Source organism: Engystomops pustulosus, chromosome 3, assembly GCF_040894005.1.
Source record: "Engystomops pustulosus chromosome 3, aEngPut4.maternal, whole genome shotgun sequence".
In the NCBI taxonomy this organism is placed as follows: domain Eukaryota; kingdom Metazoa; phylum Chordata; class Amphibia; order Anura; family Leptodactylidae; genus Engystomops; species Engystomops pustulosus.
This window is the reverse complement of record NC_092413.1, coordinates 6,876,991-6,901,818: the sequence shown is the minus strand read 5'-3', so window position 1 is coordinate 6,901,818 and position 24,828 is coordinate 6,876,991. Positions and strand designations below refer to the sequence as shown.

Genomic DNA, 24,828 nt, shown 5'->3' with positions numbered 1-24,828 from the left:
GCATTGTCCGTGTATAATGCGCTGTGCGGGGAGTCACTAAGATCGTGCGCCCGATATCCTGCATGTGTCGCTTCCCCACTCAGGTCCCCGGAGTTCACCTTCTTATTCCTGGTGCATGTAAGTGCATTGTCCGTGTATAATGCGCTGTGCGGGGAGTCACTAAGATCCTGCACCCGATATCCTGCATGTATCACTTCCCCGCTCAGGTCCCCGGAGTTCACCTTCTTATTCCTGGTGCATGTAAGTGCATTGTCTTGCGACACAAATTGAAAGTTAAATCCTGTGCTTAGTCTGAATCAGTCGTATCTTCCGACGGCATGCTATCGGATTTGTGTTGCATGGAAGCAATGCAGCTGCGCCACATTCAGATCCTGTGCAAAACAAACCCAGCGCAGACCCCTGTTAAATACCTGTCAAAGCTGCGCAAATCCCGAAAGTGCGATCCAAAACCCTTTATAAAAAATAACCCTATTGTTGGTATTATGGTATTTCATAACAATTTCCAATTTCCTTGCAAGGATCCACAGAACCTAGAAATAATACAGTGAAAAAAACACCCACTCGCCCGCTTTCCATAGTAGATCTCAATGTAGAGAAACCAATAACACAGCAATGGCCGCGATGCAGCATACGAAGAGTGCAGTGTTGTGTTCGAAACGCGTTGGCATTTGTCTGATATTCTCAGAGTGAAGTTTTAATATCTTGTATATATATCTGAATAAAGAAGAGCCAGAGGTTTTTTTACTATTCCAGGCAAGGCGGGTGCTGGGTTATTGTTTTTTACATCGACCTATAGCTAATGATAGCAGTAGGAACCTTGGATTGGATTGAAGTGTTTTACAAGGCGAGCTTACATTTTACAAAAATTGTATTGGGTTGTATTTTACCATCTTCTGGGTTGTGATGATTTCCTAAGGGAAAACCGGCTTTGATAAACAAGCGATATGGATTATGAACATAATGCGACTTATTTACTAAGGGTCCGCGGATCGCATTTCCGTCGGACTGTTCATGGTTTTCAGGATTCGCGTCGCTGGGACAGGGATTAAGAAGGGGATTGTGTCGCACCCGATCAGATTTTAGCGCATTGGCGCCGGCTTTCATGCGACAGAAATGGGGGGGGGGGCGTCGGACGTTCGGACTGAGCGCAGGATTTAATATTCCAATTGTGTCGCATCCAATGCACTTACATGCACCAGGAACTCCAGGGACCCGAGCGGGGAAGCGACACATGCAGTATATCGGGTGCACGATCTTAGTGACTCCCCGCACAGCGCATTATACACGGACAATGCACTTACATGCACCAGGAAGAAGAAGGTGAACTCCGGGGACCTGAGCGGGGAAGCGACACATGCAGTATATCGGGTGCACGATCTTAGTGACTCCCCGCACAGCGCATTATACACGGACAATGCAATTCGGGTGAACTCGGTCGGCCGGGTAAGTAAATGTGCCCCAATGTGTTCCGGCAACATGCTTGTAATAACTCGTATATCAAAGTTTCCCCTAAGGAAATCATTGCAACCTAGAGGTTTGGTCTTGGAACTAATTATCCTCGTTATTCAAGGTTCCACTGTATTCTGATACCAAGAGAAGACAGCCTTGTCAATCTTCTATTGAGCCCCTGCCTTCCTCTGGTTACTAGGGCGCATGCCGCTTGCTTGACTTTAATCAGCCATTCCACCCATTCGTAAAAGGGTCGCGCTAATCGACACAAAGAGGAGGTGATACAACACATGACACTCATTGACATATAACAATCTTAGTCCATTAAAAGGCCGGATCCTACAGTAGGTTGTTATAAGACTACATTTAATCATCACGTTAGCAGAACTTTATCCCTAATCTCTTGATCTTCAATGTGCACAATAAGCCATAGATGACCGGGTGCTGGATTGTGTTACTGATGGCAGAATGTCCACATGTTCCATCGAAGGTCGAATTCACTTTAGATGGTCTTAGGAATCCAAGGGGAAATCCCCAATCTCAGTTCTCGGAGGACTGATCTGTGCACTGCACTATTATGGCTCCACTATCATCACTGTGAGTTCTCCGATGCTGAAGAAAAACCGATTCTTCTTTGAAACATTTCCCACATACAAGACATAAAAACGGCTTCTCCTCGGAGTGAGTTTTCAGATGATCTATAAAACTGACCTTCTGAGCAAAACATTTCTTACAATCTGAACACGAATAAACCTTCTCCCCCGTGTGGGTTTTTTCATGCTGACGAAGACGCCATTTCCTAATGAAAGATTTTCCGCACTGCGGACAAGAAAACGGCCTCTCCCCCGTGTGAGTTCTGAGATGTTCCACCAGATTAGATTTCTGAGAAAAACGTTTCCCACATTCCGAGCACAAAAACGCTTTTTCCTCGATGTGAAGTCTTATGTGTCGTACAAAATTTGACTTCTGAATAAAACGCTTCCCACATTCAGGACATGAAAAGGTTTTTTCCTGGGTGTGAAGTTTTAGATGTCCTTCGAGGCTGGATTTCAGTCTGAAACACTTCCCACATTGAGGACACGTAAATGGCTTCTCCCCGGTGTGCAATCTCTCGTGTCCCTCAAAAGCTCTTCGATCTCTAAAGCTCCTCCCACAGACGGAGCAAGAAAACGGCGTCTCCCCGGTGTGAATTTTAACGTGTTGAACAAGATGAGATTTCCGACCGAAACACTTCCCGCATTCATCACACGGATACGGCTTCTCCCCTGTGCGCGTGTTCTGGAATGAAATGGACCCTTCATCACTGACGCGCATAGAAAGATTACTTTTCTTTTTAATATGTTCCCTATTAGTGATCAGTGAGTGACTGGATGAAGGTTCCTGGTCACCGGTGGTGTCAGGGGATGGATCTCTGCTGTGAGGGACTGAGGGGACATTAGGAGATACTGGAGGGTCAACTGTTGTATTGTCATCGTCTACGTCACCAGCGGAAGATAAAAGAAGATTTTCATTGGAACTTCTTATACTCTCATCGTTATCTGGAAAAAAAAACAATTAAGTTCACTTTTTGGGATGAAAGTTTTTTTTCTTAAATTAACCGGTCAATCTTTATTAAAACGACAACAATGTATCAGCTAAAAAATACAAACTTACATATAGAAGTCATGAAAGAATATAAAACGATTTGTCAGTTTAATGGAGAAATGTAACAGGAAACAAGATTTATAAAAGGCATTTACCCTCCAGTGATATTGTTAAGTATTGATTGGGTTTTTCCCTCAGGGCACCGCAGGGGTCCTGGGGATCTGGAGGACGGGGACATCTCTCTGGTGGATCTCTCCTACTGGATCCATCTATAGGAAATAACACAGTGACTGATACATTGTCTACATGTGATGAGCAGATGATGGGGGAATCTGGCTGACTCTCCTCTACAATCAGGGAAGGTCTCCTCTTACCTGGTGATGTGAGGGGCTGGTGGTCCTCCATCATGACCTCCTTGTACAGGTCCTTGTGTCCTTCTACATACTCCCACTCCTCCATGGAGAAATAGACAGCCACATCCTGACATCTTATAGGAACCTGACACACACAATGACACAGTCATCCCCCGGACCCCTCCCTTGTGTTATTATATAATGTCCCAGCATTCCCGGCAGCGCTCACCTCTCCGCTCAGCAGCTCAGTGATCCTGGAGGTAAGTTCTAGGATCTTCTGCTCATGTATCAGTGAATGAGGTGGAGGCTGGGTGATGGGGCTCTGGGGGGTCACACACTCACCAGACGACTTCTTCACTACTGTGTAATCCTGTGTATGGGGAGACACTGATCACTACATAGATCCTAAGAATCCTTCACCTCTCCAGTCATTTCCCTGTTGTATTCCTAGAGATAAGAGCCGTGTCCTGGGAGACTCTCACCTCTCCAGTTATCCAGTAGATGATCTCTAGGGTGAGGTCCAGGATCCGGGCAGCCATGGTTCTGTCCTGCTCCATCCCTGCTGGGTCTTTGAATAAAAAGACTTAAAACATTAGCTGTGAGTCTTGTACCTAGAGAATCTGAGGAAAAACAAAAAGGTAACTGCAATTAAAAATTACAATATCTTACTAACGCAGAAGCAGGAAAGTGAGCGCACACCGTTCAGTAGGAGGATCAGAACTTGTTTTTTTTTGAATCAAATCTTTTTTTATTGGTTTTTTAAAAACATTTTATACATAACCACAACTTCCCACTTTACCTTCCCACCCTCTAACACAGATACCCTCCCCCCAACCCATACCCTTTCCGGTGCAATTGCATAGTAATAATGGCATTACAGGAGTTCAGTGAAAAATGGATACACAGCTAATAAATATACAGCATTTAGCAATTACAAAATATCATATTATTAACAGTACACATGTTCTACATGAATGCTGATAGGGGATGACGCCTCAAGTGTATTGAGGGGAGTCCCGGCGTATCCAGCCAGGGGCCCCAAATGCGTTCGAATTTTGTATTTGCTTTACGTTTACAATAAACAGACTTTTCCAACCTTATAATGTTGTTCAGTTTTTTAACATATGCCTCCAACCTTGGTGCCCGGGGACGAAGCCAATACATAGCAATAAGCTTCCTTGCTTGATACAGCATTCTACTGATACCTACAGTTACTCCATCCTCCAATTCATCCTGTCCCAACAGACCTAGCAGGCAAACCATCGGGGATGCCGTCAGTGTCACTCCATACACTTTAGTAATCAGCCTTAATACTTCTCCCCAAAATCTTTTGAGTTTTCTACAATCCCACAGCATATGAAGTATGTGGGCGTCCTCCATACCGCATCTGGGACACAAGTCCACTTCACGCAAACCAACCCTGCATAGCCAGTGAGGAGTACGGTATACCCTGTGCAGTAAATATAATTGAGAGAGCCGGTGAGCCTCACATAGAGATAACGAGGGAACGATGGAAAGTGCCTCAGTCCACTGATCATCTGACAAAGGTCCTACATCTTCTTCCCATTTTTCCCTGATGGTAAGGGGATTCTGTGCATGTTGGGCCTCCAACAGCGTACTATACACCCTAGATATATATCCTTTTGTGCCATCTGCAACCAGTATGTCCTCAGTCAGCTCGTGCGTTACTATATGTATGGTCTCAGCCCTATTTTGAGTTTCTAAGGCATGCCTTAGCTGCAGGTACTGATAAAAGGAATCGTGTGTAATATGAAATTCCTCCCTCAATTGATCAAAACTTTTGAGAGCACCCTCCAGGTATAGCTGATGTATCCCGTGTATACCTTTAATCTCCCACCTCTGGAAGCCCTCTAGTTGTGCTACTTCTTGCAGATCAGGGTTTTGCCACAGTGGTGTGAACCGCGTAAAACCGTTCATTCTGAGTATACTCTTAATTTTCTGCCATAATTTACGTATCAGTGTCACAGTGTGTATACGGTCGGGTGGTCTACCCTGTGCTCCCAGTTCTAGCAAGTATAACGGAGGTCTACCACCGCCATGGTATTTCAGTAGTTTTTCAGAAGAGGATCTAGCATTTGTTAGACTCCAGCCTTTCAGGTGTTGAAGTTGCGCCGCTAAGAAATACAACCACGGATTTGGGACCGCTAACCCCCCTTGGTCTTTAGCTCTTTGTAGGGTTTCTAAACGAATCCTGGCCGATTTCTTACCCCAAATAAGCGTTCTGAATAATCTTTGTATTTTATTAAAGATTCCAGTTGGAATCCACACAGGGGAGTTGTGGAGAGAATATAGAAATTGAGGCATAAGCACCATTTTACATAAATTAGTCCGTCCTATTGCAGATAGGGGGAGGCGACACCACGTATCTACCTTGGATGCCGCTCTCACAAGCAGAGGGTCTATATTAATTGCTACATATTCTGACACCCTAGGCGAGATCCAGATGCCTAGGTATTTAAAAGTAACGACCGATTGGATTTGGTGCAAATCTAGGTTGGGTGGGATGGGATCTAATGGCATCAGTACCGACTTGTGCCAATTTATTGTTAGACCAGAGTAGCGACCAAAATCATTCAGCAGAGCCATGATTGGGCCCAGAGAGCGCTCCACGTCTCCTACAAACAGCAGCATATCATCTGCGTAGAGGGCGATGCGTTCCTCCAGTGTTCCATAGCTAAATCCCTGTAAGTCTGGAGAAGACCTTATAAGGCAGGCTAGGGGCTCTATAGCTAGGGCAAATAGGAATGGGGATAGTGGGCACCCCTGTCTAGTACCCCTGTGAAGTGCAAAAGACTCAGACAAAAGCCCATTTGCTCTTATTTGTGCTCTGGGTGAGCCATATAACATCTGCACCCATTTAATATACTTGGGTCCAAATCCCATTTTCCTCATGATCGCCCATAAGAAAGGCCATTCAACACTGTCAAATGCCTTGGCGGCATCCAGCGATAAAATTGCTCTGCTCCCTTCTCCCTCTTGCTGTAACTGTAGGTTTAAAAATAATCTCCTAAGATTAATAGATGTTGACTTGCCTGGCATAAAACCAGTCTGATCTCCATGAATCAGTGTCAGTATTACCTTGACCAACCTGTTTGCCAGTACTTTAGCTATCAATTTCACATCATTGCACAACAGTGATATTGGTCTATATGCATCTGGTAGTAACAGGTCTTTGCCAGGTTTTGGTATAACCACAATGATGGCATCGCTCATGGAGCCAGGTAATTCACCCATTCTTTCGGCCATTTTAATTACCTCTAGTAATTCTGGTAGTAGCAAGGAGCTATAGGTTTTAAAGACCTCCCCCGGTAAGCCATCCGCCCCTGGAGCTTTTTCATTCTGCACTGTTTTAAGGGCCTCCTCTAATTCTTCCAGATTAATCGGGGCCTCTAACATCTGTCTGTGTTCTCTGGAGAGTGTGGGCATATTGATTGGCTCCAGAAAGTTCTCGATATCTTCTGGTCTATCCCTAAGTCTAGAGGAGTAGGTGTCTTCATAGAATCCCCGGAACACCTCTAGAATATCCTGATCTGAAGTAACTATTTCCCCACTTATAGAAGTCAGTGAACGCACCCTGTTAGACTCTGTCTGCGCTCTTATTACCGATGCTAGTAGCTTGCCCGTACCTTCCCCTCCTTCAAAATATTTCTGTTGGACGAAAAACTTCTTAGCCTCGGCTGTTGCCATTACGTGAGACTTAAGAAGGTCCTGGGCTTCTATCCAGTCTGCCTTAGCTTCCTCCGTTCCAGTGTCTACAAAGCATCGCTCAGTGTCTTGTACCCTTGTTTGTAGCACCTGTGTATATGCCCTCTGCTTGGAATTGTGAGCAATAATGCCTTTATTAAAGCAGTCTCTGATGAATGATTTTAATGTGTCCCACACTATCAGTCTGGAGGTGGTGCCAGTGTTAAATCTTAGAAATTCCTTTATTTCCCCAGGTATCCTATCTGTCGGTCGCAGAATCGGTATCCAGAAGGGGTTAAGCTTCCAGAGGCGCTGTCCCCCCCCAGTGTCTGCAGCCATTTTAAGCGTAACCAACACTGGGGAGTGGTCAGACACACCTCTAGGAGCGTATTCCACCCCTGCCACCATGTTCAGCATTCTATCGTTCCCAATTGCCAGATCAATGCGGGACAAGGAGTTGTGGGAGCTCGAATAACACGAATACCTTCGTGTCGTGGGGAATTTATGCCTCCAAATATCCGTCAGTCCCACCTCAGCCAGAACCTTAGCCAAGGAGGTGTCAGGACTATTAGCAGGGATGTTACCTCTATGATGTCTGTCATAATATGGGTTAATGTAATTATTGAAATCCCCTACCAAAAGTACAGGGATATCTGGGAATTCCATGGCCACCGATATAATTTTATTCAATATAGTTGAGGAGTAAGGTGGGGGTATATATACTGCTACCAGTAATATCTCCCTTGCATGTAGCATACATCTGAGAGCAATAAAGCGCCCGTCTGGGTCGATACTACCGCTTATATACTGGAAAGGTATCGCTCTGTGTACCAATATGCTCACTCCTCTCGCGTGCGAAGAGTAAGTAGAGTGATACGCGGTTCCCACCCAGGATCGTCCCAAGCTAGCTATATTAGTGTCTGTAAAGTGAGTTTCAGATAAGCAAATTACTGCAGGCTGATACTGCTTTAGGGCAGTTACTACTGCGTACCTTTTAACGGAATCGCCCAATCCCCTGACATTCCAGGCTACTATATTTACTTTAGTCGCCATTATATGAGAGGTCTAAAAATAAATTTGCTGTGCACCTAATAATACTCTGCAAATACCCGGTTAGGAACCAACATACAACAAATAAACACAAAACCACGCGCCGTAGGCGCAACCTTGGGGAAAAAAAGTAGCTGCGGCCTGCAGTTTGCCTGCTCGCAACATAGTGCAGTAGTGAAGAAATCATTACAATGTAAGATAAAGTCACTGATAGAGCATGACCCGCTATTCAACTTTAACTATGAATAATTTGCACCCTGCAATTATTTTTTAGAACTCAAACATGCATATACTTGCAGCTCCTGGGTCAGTGTCCAATTTGGCAGACAGCCTATTCACGTTGAGGGCTACGCCGTCGCAGTTCGTTGTCGTGAGCATCCAGCCAGGATGTAGCTTCTTCCGGTGAAGTGAAGAAATGCGTAGCTTGCAACGCCACCACTCTCAGCTTTGCTGGGTAAAACATAGAATATGGTAGATTATATTGGCGCAAGCGCTGTTTCACCCCCATAAATGTGGCCCTTCGCTTTTGAACCTCAGCTGAGAAATCGGGGAAAATCGAGATCCGGTTTCCATCAATGCGCAGGTTTTGCTTCTCTCTCGCCTTTCTCAGGATGATATCTCTATCCTTGTAATGTAGAATGCGTATGAGCACTGGTCTCGGGGCATTGCCTGGTGGCAGGGGTCTGGATGGGACCCTATGAGCACGTTCCACAGCAAACAGCGGAGTTAGGGTTTCTTTGCCAAAAACAGATACAAGCCACTGCTCAAAGAATTCACCCGGGTTTCTGCCTTCCACCTTCTCCGGTACCCCGATGAGGCGCACATTATTGCGCCGTAGCCTGTTTTCCATATCATCTTGTTTAGCTAGCAAAGCAGCTATGGAAGTATGCATACGTGAAACATCCCTCTTGACTGGCGGGAACTGGTCTTCCACTTCTCCTACCCTGCCTTCTAGGGCCCCCATTCTCTCTGAGACCTTTTGCATGTCATGACGTATAATATTAAGATCTTCCTTCACACCACCCACTAGCATTGTGAGTGAGGAAATGGCATTATTACAATTATGCACAGCAGACAGTACCTCATGGAGAGTTGGTTCAGAACCTGTGGCAGCAGGATGTGAGGAGGCAGCTGCCTGTTCTTGCATCATACGCTGTCCACGTGGTGGTCTTGGGGTGTCTGGTGCCTTAGACCTCTTTGCGGCCGCCATATTGGATTGCGGGGTCGGCAGAACCGGCCAGTCCTCATTCCTCCGGTCTCCCCCTGCGGTCTCTGACTCTGGATCCAGCTCACCTCCCGCAGGCAGCACGTGGGCAAACCTCTGAAGACGGGCCGCCACCTCTGCCGGGTCGATGGCCGCGCCGCGGCCCGCACGCTGCTCTCCACCGGTCAGTTCCTCCGGCGCCTCCCGCGCCTTCTTTTTGTTCCCCCCGCCGGCCATGGAGGATCGTGGGGCTCTCCGGGCGTGAGTTCCTCGCTACCGGTCAGTCTTATCAGCAGGGTGCCGGATAAAACAAGGATGTGTAGCGGGAGCTCTGCCAGCATGCGACCGCTCACATCCTCCGCTAAGCCACGCCCCCCAGGATCAGAACTTGTAATCAGTCAAGGTCCCAGGGGTCAGCATGTCCTGTGGTCTGGAAATAAGAAACCTCTTCATTCTTCCAGGCCATTATTGGGATCAGTTCACACATCGGGGCTCATTTACTAAGGCTCCGAACACCACACTTTCGGCGGGCTTTCCCGAATATTTCCGTTTTGCGCCGAATTGCCCCGGGATTTTGGTGCACGAGATTGGATTGTGTCGCATCAGCGCCGGCTTTCACGCAACAGAAATTGGGGGGCGTGGCCGTCGGACAACCCAATGGATTCGGAAAAACTGCAGAATTTAAAAAAGAATTTGTGTCGCAAGATCAAGCACTCACATGCACCGGGAAGAAGAAGGTGAACTCCGGCGGACCTCGGCGCAGCAGCGACACCTGCTGGATATCGGGCGCACAACCTTAGTGAATCCCGGCAGACCCAAATCAGCGTCGTACAACGTGCCGCAGGATCGCGACAGGACCGGGTAAGTAAATCTGCCCCATCATGTACGGTAATGTCAGAAAAATCTCTGGACACTTCCATAGGTACATTTAGAAGAAGTACATTTTCCGATACATGTTGTGGTGTCTGATACATATTACAGAGGGCCGAGGGGTCTCCCGATATTACTGGAGTCTCCATCCAAACATTCAAGGAAAGTGAGGAGCAAAACTCACATCCTGAACCACAACGTGTGCATCACTAAGGAAGAGGAGACTCTGTACAGCCTATGGTGCCCCCTGCTGGCTGGAGGCTATATAACCTATATAACAACTACACTATAAGAAACATAAGGCTGCGGTCACACGTTGCACTGAAAACTGCATCGCAATCAGTGTTTATGTGGTTTTAGGTGCAGTTTCTCATTTTAACAGGTGAACGACATGAACTGAACAAGCGAATGATCAGGTTTCCCCTCCACCCGTTCAGTTCACCTGTAAAATTTATAAATCTGCACCTAAAACCTCCTCAAAACTGATTGCGATGCAGATGTGACTGCAACGTGTGAAGCTCTGGAAAATTAGACGACCAATCACTGACCTGCACAAAACTTACCAGTGGCCACAGGACCTGTGATGACATCACACTGGTCACATGATAGGAAGTGAGAAATCTCCGCTGCTTTACTCCTCCCCTGACTGATCACATGACCATGACATCATCACAGGTCCTGTAGTCACCGGTATATAAGATGTACAGTTGTGGTGACGAGACAGACAGCCGCCTAATTGTGAGGAGGTATAAAGCAGGAAGTTTTTGTTAGTATTTCTAGAAAACCCCCACGTGTACGGGGTACGAGACAGAATTACAGTGTACATGAAGCTCCGGGTGCAGCATCACTAGCGAGGCCTCTGGTTTTTTATCATTTTTCACTCCGATTCTTCCATAAGTCGTATTTTTTATATTTTTCCATTTACAAAGCTACATGAGGGTGCAAATAATACTTTCTAAGGCAGCGGGGGTGGGGGCAACTAAATTACCCATGAATGAGGCCACATAAGAGATTGGAAAGGTTTTAGAGGGCCAGACTAATATACTTAACTCATACCTAATGCCCCCATGCAAAATGTCACCTATCATGACACCCCCCATCTTTCATTACGCCCCATTCATAATGCCCCCTCTAATTGTGCCCGCATTTATAATTCTTCTCATTATATGCCCATTTATAATTCCCCTTCTCCTTATGCCCCATTTTTTCATGCATAATGTCTCCTATCATGACACCCCCATCTTTCATTACGCCCCATTCATAATGACCCCCCTAATTGTGTCTGCATTTATAATTTCCCTTCTTATTAGGCACCTTTTTATAGTGCCACTTCCCCTTATGCCCCCTCCGTTATGCCCCCATTTATATTGCCCACTCTCTTTTGTCCCCAATTCATACTACTCTAAATATGGCAAAAATTTACTCACATTTCCTCTGGTCTGTCCGGTGGCATCTTCTATACTACGTCGTCCCAATCTCCCTGCCTGGCAGCAAAGTATTTTTGACCAATGGCAGAATCCCATGTGTTTGTGGTGGGCAGACACGTGGGCCAGTAAAAATATTCAGTGGGCCGGATGTGGCCCGCAGGCTTTATAATGCCTGGTTCTGTCTGCCTGGCACACTAACAGCAGTATTATTGGGGAAGGCAGCCAAACCCGTCCATTGGGTCCACTCATCTCTAATTCTGTGCCATGAATTGGGAAGCTGGAAAATGACTTATAAATTCCATTTTCACTCACACAGATCTGTGTAACAATGAGATGATGTATTCACTGATACCATTTGGACAACTGTATGAATGCCTCGAGGGCCAGCAGCCTTCATGGCAGTTAGCAGTATAATACAGAAGACACCCACAGTGTATGAAAAGAGCTCAGTCCTACTACAATATTTCTGAGCTATTTCCAGACTATTGACTATAATACTAAACCATTGATGCACCAAATAGGGATTCTGCATTCTGAAAAAAAATCTTCTTTATGTTGCCAAATGCAGTTGACAGTTGACTCCTTGGCCTGCCTTGGTTCTGTCTCCACGTTCTATCTCCATGGGTCTGAGGAAGTGCGTAAGTTGGTATCTCACTGCCTGTCGAAAGAGTCCTATTCCTGTGCCACAAATTTTTCTTAGTCTAAATCCATAACACACAATGTATAGGGCATGTATAGCTACAAAAAAAGACTATACCAAGCTTCTCCACAACCCTGTGACTGTTTATTCACCTCCTTATGGAAGGTTTTATCCCTTGTCATCATCGAAATTAATGAATAAAGTAAAACCTGGAGAGGGATGCACCAAGTTTGAATAAAACAACCATCAGAGACCTCAAGAGTCACAAAAATTAATAATATCTCTGTGGCACCAGTCCAATAAAGAAAGTGTGATATGTCCACTAGTCATGAGTCTGGAGCCTTTTAGTAGAAATGGACGCCGGAGAGGCCTAATAAATTCCCCCTATGTATCTAGTTGCTCCACTATCAACAAAATGACTAATGATGAGACAAAAGTCTACTGATACCACAACCAGTTACTGATCATCAAAAGGAGTCTTGGGATCGGGATGTAAAATTGCCACGTTACAAAGCATTGATTTGGCTACATATGGAATATGCAGCTTGGCTCTGGGTGCAGTTCAAAAGAATAACGCTCTAGAGTTGGAGAAGGTATAAAGTAAAGTTCCGGACATGTAATTACATAGATTTCTTTTGTCTTGGGAAGCAGAGATGACATGATTTAAGGGACTTTGCCACCAGATTTGGGCCACCTTTCTTTCTACAACAACCAGCGGAATCCAGAGCTTTCAGAATTCCTCTTTCCTTGTAGGAAAGTATCTATAACGTACCTATAATGCCTCATTTAGAAACTTTTGATAAATTTTGGAGCATACTAAATCTACAATTCTTCAGGCACCAACTGAGATGAAGAGGTATGCCCTACCAGGTATCCCCCAGGTTTGTCGCAACCTCCTTAACTTCAATGCCTAAATGGGTTGAGGAAATCGGCACACAGAGGAGGAGATAAAATCAACAGTAATCTTACGCCTAACTTTTCCTCAATCCAGTCTACAAAATTGCAAGTCCACACTCTCATCATTTCTCACCCACTTGGACTATTGCAGTATTCCTCTCTGTGGTCTTCCAGCTAACTTTCTAACGCCTCTCCAATCTATCCTTAACTCTGCTGCCCGGCCCATCCATCTGTCTCCTGGCTTCTCCTCGCCTCTTCTCTCTGCCAGTCTCTCCACTGGTTCCCCATTGCATATCAAATTCAGTCTAAAATACTAACTATGATTTACTATGACGGTCCAGAACCTGTTCCCTCCATATATCTCTGAATTTATCAGCCAATACCGTCTCACGCATAATCTCAGTTCCTCACAGGACCTTCATCTCCACCATTAACATTCGCTCGCTTCACGAGTCCTACAGTACGTTGTTCAAAGGGGACTTTTAATCAACATTTTAACAAAGCTATATCTTTCATGTCAGGTATGACAAGTATAAAAAGTTATGTTCAATGTGAACTTTATAAGCAATAGATGACCAGATGCTTGTTTGTCTTATTGATGACTTGGCAGAAGATCCACATGATCCATTGAAGGTCGAATTCACTATATGGTCAGATGAATCCACTGAAAATCTCCAATCTCAGTTCTCGGAGGACTGATCTGTGCACTGCACTATTATGGCTCCACTATCATCACTGTGAGTTCGCTGATGCTGAAGAAAAACCAATTCTTCTTTAAAACATTTTCCACATTCGAGACATAAAAATGGCTTCTCCTCGGAGTGAATTTTCAGATGATGTAAAAAACTTACTTTATGTGCGAAACATTTCTTACACTCGGAACACGAATACGGCTTCTCCCCCGTGTGGGTTTTTTCATGCTGGCGCAGACCCCATTTCTTAATGAAAGATTTTCCGCACTGCGAACAAGAAAATGGCCTCTCCCCCGTGTGAGTTCTGAGATGTTCCACCAGATTAGATTTCTGAGAAAAACGTTTCCCACATTCCGAGCACAAAAACGCTTTTTCCTCGATGTGAAGTCTTATGTGTCGTACGAGATGCGCTTTCTGGATAAAGCACTTCTCACATTCAGGACATGAAAACGGTTTCTCCTCTGTGTGAAGTCTTAAGTGTCCTTCAAGACTTGATTTCTGACTGAAACACTTCCCACACTCAGGACATGAAAATGGCTTCTCCCCGGTGTGCATTCTCTCATGTACCTCAAAAGAACCTTGGTGTCGAAAGCGCTTCCCACATACGGAGCAGGAAAAGGGTTTCTCTCCCGTGTGAATTCTTAGGTGTTGAACAAGATGAGACTTCCGACCGAAACACTTCCCGCATTCTTCACATGGATACGGCTTCTCCCCTGTGTGCATTTTCTGGTGTCTCTCAACGGAAGCTTTATTTCTAAATCTTTTCCCGCATTCTGAGCACAAAAATGGTTTATCTCCGGGGTAAAGTCTCTGATTTCCAATAACATTAACTTTTATCGTTTGACATTTATTTAATTCTGAACATAAAATTGACCCTTCACTGTTAATTCTGTTGTGCATAAAAAGATTAGAATTCATTGTATCATGTTCCCTAATTGGAAATGGTTTGTCAACCAGTGATTGGCTACATGAAGGTCCCTGGTCACCAGTGGAATCAGTGAATAGATCTGATTTGTGAAGGACTAAGGGGACATTAGGAGAAATTAAATTGTCTTGTAGTGTAATGTTATCTTCTACTTCGTGATAAGGAGATGAAAGGAGATGTTCACTGGAACTTCTTATTTTCTCAACTTTATCTGTAAAAAGATAAAACTGTATTTAACTTCTTGGAAGAAGGTTTCTTTAACTGTTGGATCAGGAAAAAAACAGCTGACAAATTCAGACAGTGGGCACTAATACTAAAGCCACCTTCCAGCTGTCCTACCTGCCCTAAGCAGTAGAAGACAACTTGTCGACATTCCTTTCCTGTGCCAAATAACAAACAAGGAGAAAAAGACAAGACAAGACAATACAAACATGGAGGAATAGTCACCAAATATAAGAACCGAGAGGACAATGCTGTACAGAATCACTTTCCAAACAGACAGTCAGAAAGTCAGGCAAAGGGCTCAAAGATACCAGAAAACACAATGAACACCAGTTAAGAACAAGACTATGGCAGGCAAAAAACAATAGTCCACTGAGAAATTTATGAGATGTCAGAGCCCCAGTAAAGATAAAGATTAGAGATGAGCGAACATACTCGTCCGAGCTTGATGCTCGTTCGAGCATTAGCGTACTCGAAACTGCTCGTTGCTCGGACGAATACTTCGCCCGCTCGAGAAAATGGCAGCTCCCGCCGTTTTGCTTTTTGGCGGCCAGAAACAGAGCCAATCACAAGCCAGGAGACTCTGCACTCCACCCAGCATGACGTGGTACCCTTACACGTCGATAGCAGTGGTTGGCTGGCCAGATCAGGTGACCCTGGGATAGACTAGCCGCTGCCCGCGCTGCTCGGATCATTCTGTGTCTGGATGCCGCTAGGGAGAGAGCTGCTGCTGGTCAGGGAAAGCGTTAGGGTGTTCTATTAGCTTACTGTTAGGCAGGAGTGATTCAACAAGAACCCAACAGCCCTTCTTAGGGCTACAATAACGTTATACTTTTTTTTTTTTTGTTTGCTTGTGGCTGGGCTTGCTGGCACTAGTAGTGCAGCTAGTACCATATTGTGAGGAATTTGCAGGGGGACTTGCTACCGTTGTGTTTAGCTCTTAGTGACACACATATCCACCTCAAACACCAAAGTGGGAAAATTTATTAGGGGTTGGATTTCAATTAGGCACAGTCTGCCATTTCCTTTTTATTTTCCTTTTATTTTTTCATAACTCAGCGTCATCTCATCAGTGTGCTTTCATACTTGGCTAGAAAATAGCCAAAGGAGAATCCAAACGGCTTACTTACGCCTACAATAGCGTTATATATATTTTATTTCTGGTTGATCTGCTGGTGGCTGTCCTTGCTGCAGTGCATATACTAGCCAATTGTGAGGAATTTGTAGTGAGACTTGCGACCGTTGTGTTTAGCGCTTAGTGACGCACATATCCATCACAAAGACCGAAGTGGGAAAATTTATTAGGGGTTGGATTTCAATTAGGCACAGTCTGCCATTTCCTTTTTATTTTCCTTTTATTTTTTCATAACTCAGCGTCATCTCATCAGTGTGCTTTCATACTTGGCTAGAAAATAGCCATAGCAATAGGATAGCATTGTTTGGTTTTAAAAACTAAAAAACACAAAAAAAAGTTAAAAAAAAAATTAAAGTTATATAACTTTCATTTTCAAAATGTTTAACCCGAGGGCTAGGGGTAGAGGACGAGGGCGGGGACGTGGGCGTACAACTACTGCAGGGGTCAGAGGCCGTGGTCCTGGGCGGGGTGAGACACCACCTGCTGATGAGGGAGCAGGGGAACGCCGCAGAGCTACACTCCCTAGGTTCATGTCTGAAGTTACTGGGACTCGTGGTAGAGCACTGTTGAGGCCAGAACAGTGCGAACAGGTGATGTCGTGGATTGCCGACAATGCTTCGAGCAATTTGTCCACCAGTCAGTCTTCCACGCAGTCCACCCATGTCACCGAAATCGGCACTCCTCCAGCTCCTGCACCTCAGCCTCCTCCCCCCCAGTCTGCCCCCTCCCAGGAAAATTTGGCATTTGAACCGCCATACTCTGAGGAACTGTTTTCTGGACCCTTCCCACAGTCACAAACCACTTGTCCGGTTGCTGCTGAGCAATTTTCCGATGCCCAGGTTTTCCACCAGTCGCAGTCTGTGGGTGATGATGACCTTCTTGACGTAGTGGAAGAAGTGTGTAAAGAGGTGTCGGACGATGAGGAGACACGGTTGTCAGACAGTGGTGAAGTTGTTGTCAGGGCAGGAAGTCCGAGGGGGGAGCAGACTGAGGGATCGGAGGATGATGAGGTGACAGACCCAAGCTGGGTTGAGAGGCCGGGTGAACACAGTGCTTCTGAGACGGAGGAGAGTCCTATAGCAGAACAGGTTGGAAGAGGCAGTGGTGGGGCCAGACGGAGAGGCAGGGCCAGAGCAGGTGCATCAGCGCCAAATGTGTCACGTAGTGAAGCTCCCGTGGCGAGGGCTCCCGCGGCGAGGGCTAGATTTTCAGAAGTCTGGAGGTTCTTTAAGGAAACACCGGATGACCGACGGACTGTGGTGTGCAACCTTTGCCAAACCAGGATCAGCAGGGGTTCCACCACTACTAGCTTAACTACCACCAGTATGCGCAGGCATATGAATGCTAAACACCCGAATCAGTGGCACCAAGCCCGTTCACCTCCGGCCGTGCACACCACTGCTCCTTCCCCTGTGTCAGCTGATAGTCAGCCCCCTGCCCAGGACCCTGGCACAAAAACCCCATCGTCGCCTCCACGATCCTCCACAGCATCCACCAGCGTTCAGCTCTCCATACCCCAGACGCTGGAGCGGAAAAGAAAATATAGTGCAACCCACCCGCACGCCCAAGCCCTTAATGTCCACATCTCCAGATTGCTTAGCCTGGAGATGCTGCCCTATAGGCTAGTAGAGACCGAGGCCTTTCGCAACCTCATGGCGGCGGCCGCCCCTCGGTATTCGGTCCCCAGCCGCCACTACTTTTCCCGATGTGCCGTCCCAGCCCTGCACCAGCACGTGTCAGACAACATCATCCGTGCCCTGACCAACGCCGTTTCTGACAAGGTCCACCTGACCACGGACACGTGGACGAGTGCTGCCGGGCAGGGCCACTATATATCGCTGACGGCACATTGGGTTAACTTGGTGGAGGCTGGGACCAAGTCTGACCCTGGGGCTGGTCATATACTGCCGACGCCGAGGATTGCGGGGCCTACCTCGGTCCAGGTCTCAAAGGCCTACTATGCCTCCTCCTCCTCCCACCCCTCCTCCACCTCCTCCTCCGAACTACCATCCGTGGGCATGGCGCCATCAGATGCTAGCTCTAGGCACAGCAGCAGTGCCGTCGCTAAGCGACAGCAGGCGGTGCTCAAACTGCTGAGCCTAGGCGATAAAAGGCACACCGCCCAAGAGCTATTACAGGGCATTCCACATCAAACTTGTTAACTTTGTCGCCACCCTGCTGTGTAATCCACAAAATATACTGGCAAACTTTTATCATTTAGGGATATTATTTCAGCGCTTCTTGCGCATCTGTTTACATTCCCCTCACCCGCCATATCCCAAACTTATAAGAACGCTACTACACTTGATCTTATACAAAAGATTCTTAGAAGTGCTGTTTGGGGAGTAGCCTAGAGACAGGGGCTTGGATTGGCGAAAGCTCGCCTGGCTGCGGAGCGCCAGCTCCATCCCAAGATCCAACTAACATAGTTTTAACTGCAGCACCTTTAATCTACTACTAGTTCACTGCCTCCATAATAATAATAATAATAATAATCTTTATTTATATAGCGCCATCATATTCCGTAGCGCTTTACAAATCATAGGAAACAAATACAAATGTAATGTAACAGAGCACAACATTTGTATGGAACAACAGGAGTGAGGTCCCTGCTCGCCAGAGCTTACGGTTTATGAAGATGATGGGGTAACACGAGGTAAAAGAATATTTAATGGTCAAGCCATTCTTCTTAGGGAATAGAACAAAATATAATAAATGGAATTGCTGTCGCTTGAACCACTCAGCCGTCATCTTATATACCAGGTCCAGGGTGAATGGGACTGCAGAGAAGTCTGGTGCCTGTTGGTTGCTGGATAACAGATGGGAGGACGACACAGGACGGGTCAGTAGAAGAGTTAAAACTTCATGCAGTTAATGAGTGTTATAGGCTTGCCTAAAGAAATGGGTTTTAAGAGCACGTTTGAAACTTTGGAGGTTAGGTATTAGTCTGATAGTCCGGGGCAGAGCATTCCATAGAATTGGTGCAGCTCTAGAGAAGTCTTGGAGACGCGAGTGGGAGGTCCGCACTAGGGTAGAGGTTAATCTAAGATCACTGACGGATCTAAGAGCACGGGTTGGGCGATAGACTGAGATAAGAGAGGAGAGGTAGGGGGGTGCAGCATTATACAGAGCTTTATGGATGAGGGTTATTATTTTAAACTGTATTCGAAAGGAGACTGGCAGCCAGTGCAGCGACTGGCATGAACTGTAAGCATACATGGTCCCCTTATCAAACGAGCTGTGTCAGGCAGAATTTTGGGTTGTTTTCATGGCTTCCACAACAAACTTGTTAACTTTGTCGCCACCCTGCTGTGTAATCCACAAAAAATACTGGCAAACTTTTATCATTTACCGATATTATTTCAGCGCTTCTTGCGCATCTGTTTACATTCCCCTCACCCGCCATATCCTAAACTTATAAGAACGCTACTACACTTGATCTTATACAAAAGGTTCTTAGAAGTGCTGTTTGGGGAGTAGCCTAGAGACAGGGGCTTGGATTGGCGAAAGCTCGCCTGGCAGCGGAGCGCCAACTCCATGCCAAGATCCAACTAACATAGTTTTAACTGCAGCACCTTTAATCTACTACTAGTTCACTGCCTCCATACATGGTCCCCTTATCAAACGAGCTGTGTCAGGCAGAATTTTGGGTTGTTTTCATGGCTTCCATGTTAACTTTGTCGCCACCCTGCTGTGTAATCCACAAAATATACTGGCAAACTTTTATCATGTACCGATATTATTTGAGCGCTTCTTGCTCACCTCCTTTGGTTCCTCTCTGCCACCCATTGGTTTGAAGCCTGAGTCCATTTAGGGTATGTCGCCATGACACTCTCTAGCCTGCTGCCGCTGCCTCTGCATGCCGTCCCCTATAGTGTCAGGGTCAATTATTGGATGTTTTAGATGCTATCTAGCCTCATTCTGTCACTCTGTCATGGCCATGCTGTTGCCCATAATTTTGGCATAATGGTGCGATTAAGCAGCCTCAGAGGCATCCATGCATGCTGCCCCTGCTGTTTCCTGTCCATTTCCGTGGTGTTTCCATCCTTTTCTGAGGTTCCCAGGTGTTTGGCCAAGCTTCCCTGTGCAGAGCCTTGGTCCCCTTGAAAAATGCTCGAGTCTCCCATTGACTTCAATGGGGCTCGTTATTCGAGACGAGCACTCGAGCATCGGGAAAAGTTTGTCTCGAATAACGAGTACCCGAGCATTTTAGTGCTCGCTCATCTCTAATAAAGATAATTGGATCAGTTCTCTGACATCAGACACAACAAAAATGAGAGGGGGATGGTTTGTCACAGGTGAATAAATCAAAGGATCTGTCAATGGTTGGCTAGAACTTTAAGGACAGCACTTATAAAGGTCTGGCAGTGCCGGATCTTAGGATAATAATACTTTTTCTTGCTACCAAGTGTGTCCTGAAGTCCAAAGAAGAAATGAAACACCTTAAAAAATATTATTGTTTTCAGTTAAAGGAAGAAATTGGGAAACAAGATTTATGACTGGCTCTTACCCTCCAATGATATTGTTGAGTATTGTTTGTATTCATCATTCGTTCCTCCACAACTGTCCTGCAAAATTTCATAATGAAACATGAAATTAGTATCTTATAAAATCCACACATTGCAGGACATTTATAACGTGTCTGTATCTCATTTTCATGGATAAGCAAGAGCTTCACTTTATCTGCCTACTCAATGTTTTCTACAAGAAAAGCTGTAAAAAATCTGTCTATAGAGGAATCACAGAAATATCATCTTCTCCTACCTGATGATCGGGTGGGACCTCCTGCTTTATTCCTGGCCAGTCCTGGGAATGTGGAGGACGGGGACATCTCTCTGGTGGATCTCTCCTACTGGATCCATCTATAGGACATAACACAGTGACTGATACATTGTCTACATGTGATGAGCAGATGATGGGGGAATCTGGCTGACTCTCCTCTACAATCAGGGAAGGTCTCCTCTTACCTGGTGATGTGAGGGGCTGGTGGTCCTCCATCATGACCTCCTTGTACAGGTCCTTGTGTCCTTCTACATACTCCCACTCCTCCATGGAGAAATAGACAGCCACATCCTGACATCTTATAGGAAGCTGACACACACAATGACACAGTCATCACCCGGACCCCTCCCTTGTGTTATTATATCATGTCCCAGCATTCCCGGCAGCGCTCACCTCTCCGCTCAGCAGCTCAGTGATCCTGGAGGTAAGTTCTAGGATCTTCTGCTCATGTATCAGTGAATGAGGTGGAGGCTGGGTGATGGGGCTCTGGGTCCATCCTCCTGATACACGGGGGGTCACACACTCACCAGACGACTTCTTCACTACTGTGTAATCCTGTGTATGGGGAGACACTGATCACTACATAGATCCTAAGAATCCTTCACCTCTCCAGTCATTTCCCTGTTGTATTCCTAGAGATAAGAGCCGTGTCCTGGGAGACTCTCACCTCTCCAGTTATCCAGTAGATGATCTCTAGGGTGAGGTCCAGGATCCGGGCAGCCATGGTTCTGTCTTTGTACAATCTTGGTGGGTCATTGATGGGAAGGACCATTGTTTCTTAAAGGAATACTTAACGTGAATTTTTTGTAAATCACATCTCATAAGTAAAGAATCTACACCCCATGTTCCCTTCTTCTATCAGTCTATATCCCTCTTTTTCTCACGCAACCTGCACCCCCATATACCCCTCTTGCTCACGTAAATGTGCAAAACCCCCTCTTTTTGTTATGCAGCCTGCACCCCCATATCCCCCTTTTTGTTATGCAGCCTGCACCCCCATATCCTCCTTTTTGTTATGCAGCCTGCACCCCCATTTCCCCCTTTTTGTTATGCAGCCTGCACCCCCATATCCTCCTTTTTGTTATGCAGCCTGCACCCCCATTTCCCCCTTTTTGTTATGCAGCCTGCACCCCCATATCCCCCTTTTTGTTATGCAGCCTGCACCCCCATATCCCCTCTTTCTGGCGCAGCCTCCTCCTCGGTTCCCTCGTTACCTTCCTCCAGTGTTTGCTCTCTGTCTCTTCCTACACACAATAACACCGCACTTTACTCTAAACTCAGTTGCTCCTCCCACAAAAATGTCACATGTTAATGACATCATCACAGGTCCTTAAGCCCACCTGGATTATCAGCTTAGCGAGGAGCACAAATGGCTCAATGGTATAAATGTTACAGGACCTTTGATGACATCACAGTGGTCACATGATATGTCAGTGCTGCTCTTTGCTCCTTCCCTCATGTAATTGATCACATGACTTAATCACAGGTCCTGTAGTCACCAGTACGTAATGTCTACAGATAAGTCGTGAAGGCTGGAGATTCCTAATTATTAGGAGTTTTCCAGAAATTCTTGGACAAAAAATAAACCCGTGTTCACACAGGAAAGTTTATGGTGTAAATGTGGAATGTGTCCATAGAAATTTGTAGTCATACGGAGGCCTAAAGAGCAATTGTACTGATAAACTACACAGAACAACAAACAAAACAGTCCCATTCCTTTCCATGAGGAAAGTATAAATTGAGCTTCGTCATCCTGCATGTCAGGATTCGGGATGTGTGAATCCTCTGGACCATCGCGGGAGATGGTACTAGCCGACACCTGGGACTGGAGTCTAAGTGGCACCTGGTCTTCATCAGTGCCCGCCGCAAGGCGGGATGGACTTGCTGCGGCAGGGTAACACCAGGTCGTTCCCAGGTGCGACTTTAGCGGAAGAAGCGAAGTCTCGTGGTCGGGTTCAGGCACAAGGTCAGGGCAGGCGGCAGAGATGCAACGTCAAAGCCCAATCCAGGGTCGGCAACGGGAGGTCCAGGCAGATGTGAATGGGAACACAGGCACACGGGAATTCAGGAGCAGGAATATTGCTGGGGAGCTTTTTCTAAGGCTGTGAGGCACCAATCAGCGGTGTGCTGGCCCTTTAAATCTTCGACTGCTGGCGCCCGCTGGCGTCCGAGGAGGTGGAGACACGGGCACACAGCAGTCCGCTGGGGAGCAGGAGACAGGACAGGTGAGTTCGGGCCTGCGGTCGGAGTGGGGACACACAGAGGGACACAGGTACGCCCGCAATTCGAGACAGGGATCGCTGGAGCACCCTTGACACTGCAGCTTCTGTATTTTAGTTATGATGTTCCTTCTGCCAGTACAGGTAATGGATGCCCCTGACTCCCTCCTGCTTTGGATTGAGGACAGTCAGCAGGACACAGATTTGTAGGAGAGGTCCACATAGGACCACAACTATTGAGAGTCACGTGGGTGTTGGAAGCCAGGGACATTGTCACCAGACTAACACAGAAAATCCTGAGAATGTTCTTTGAGTTCTTTATCGCAAGTGAACTATTCTTCGCCGTCACCTGTTGGGGGAAAACTATCAATACAATTGGCTCCCCGCTTACTAGTTTTGAGGATGTCTGGCACAATAGATGTTCCAATAAATTTGGCACTATCGCAAGTAATAAATCACACCCACTGTTCCCATTCATAGCGAATAAACTGAGTACATTCAGTAAACGATACTGCCACTAAACTGCCGGACCAAGAGGTTTCGGAACTCCTTTGTCCCAACAGCAATCGAAGTGCACAATAAATCAATTAGCTCCAACAAGACAGATCTGCCTTCTGCCACCATTAGCCCATATTGATCACATCAATCCCCCCACCCACCCCTGAAACTCGAATCCCTATCGATTATATGCTCGTGTTCAGTTTTTTATATATAGTCCAGGCTCGGACAGACAGTATGTGTACAACTCAATTTCCCGAAAGGGATCAATAAAGTTATATTGTATTGTATTATAAGACGTAAATGACAAGCACACCTTTGTGGAGGGTAATGATTGAGGATGATGAAGGACGCAGGTTTTCGTCAAAAACTGCTGGTGTGAAATCCCTTACTTGATAGAGTGTCTAAGGTGGATACATTAGTTTGAATTTGTGGCCGTAAGGTGAGATGTCCAAAGGGCGCTAAGAATGGTACCCGAGGCCGTAAACACATGCTGCCACAGCAACAAATGGTTTAGAAAAAATCGTCAGCCGGCACCCGTTCTCCAACAAGCGGGGCTCCTCCACCTCAGCTAGTGAAAGCTTTATTTCTGTTCCTTCATCTCCTGCTCCTGACCTTCATCCTCTGCTGCTCCTCATTACTACACTGGCTACATTGATTTCTCTTTCCAAAACAGAAAATTAAACCATATCCCACAGATGTAGAGGATTTTTTTTTATTGCGTCAGAGGAAAACTTCTACACAGCTGTGAGGGTATGGCTCATAATTTATTGGAACTTCAGTTTTTTAAGATTGTGTGGATCCAAGATTTTATCGATAGTGTAACCAACAGCTCGGAGTCTCTGATGGAAGGTCCATACATTCTAGATGCAACAAAATGGGTAAACCCAATCAACAGTGCAAATAACAGGATGCTGTTAATACAGTCCCTCCCTTTCTGTGTGGACTATGCGGTTTGGTTGGGGAGCAGGCATACCAACACCCAACATCGTTGACTCGTTGCCAATGTCCTCTTAAGCCTCGTGTGTTTGGAAGTCCATGTGCCAGCTTTTTCAAATACATGCAACAATATGTTCCCAAATAAACCAAGTGTTTTATTAATTTTTAACTCAGAGCTGGGTCAAGGCTTAGGTCTCCAGCAAGTGAAGTTGAGCTTGAATGGTTTTAAAAGAGCAA

The 24,828-nt window shown here is 46.0% G+C and overlaps 1 protein-coding gene across 6 annotated transcripts in view; it reads right to left on the bottom strand.

Moving 5' to 3' along the window:
• The window catches only part of LOC140120870 (uncharacterized), a 326,412-nt gene that overhangs the window by 251,531 nt on the left and 50,053 nt on the right, over positions 1-24,828 (bottom strand). The window contains exons 1-4 of one of the 6 annotated variants that reach the window (XM_072139883.1): positions 20,664-20,721; positions 3,869-3,954; positions 3,189-3,756; positions 1,404-2,987 (exon numbers count right to left, since the gene is read on the bottom strand). The exons of 1 other annotated variant lie outside the window; for it this stretch is intronic. In XM_072139883.1, the coding sequence (XP_071995984.1) occupies positions 1,990-2,987; positions 3,189-3,492 (1,302 nt within the window). In that variant the 5' untranslated portion in view covers positions 3,493-3,756; positions 3,869-3,954; positions 20,664-20,721 and the 3' untranslated portion in view covers positions 1,404-1,989. Of the gene's footprint in view, positions 1-1,403; positions 2,988-3,188; positions 3,757-3,868; positions 3,955-4,055; positions 4,112-13,640; positions 15,008-20,663; positions 20,722-20,917; positions 21,713-22,149; positions 22,288-24,828 lie in introns of those variants that run through there. 4 more of the 6 variants (XM_072139882.1, XM_072139884.1, XM_072139876.1 and 1 more) reach the window with 4 other exon arrangements.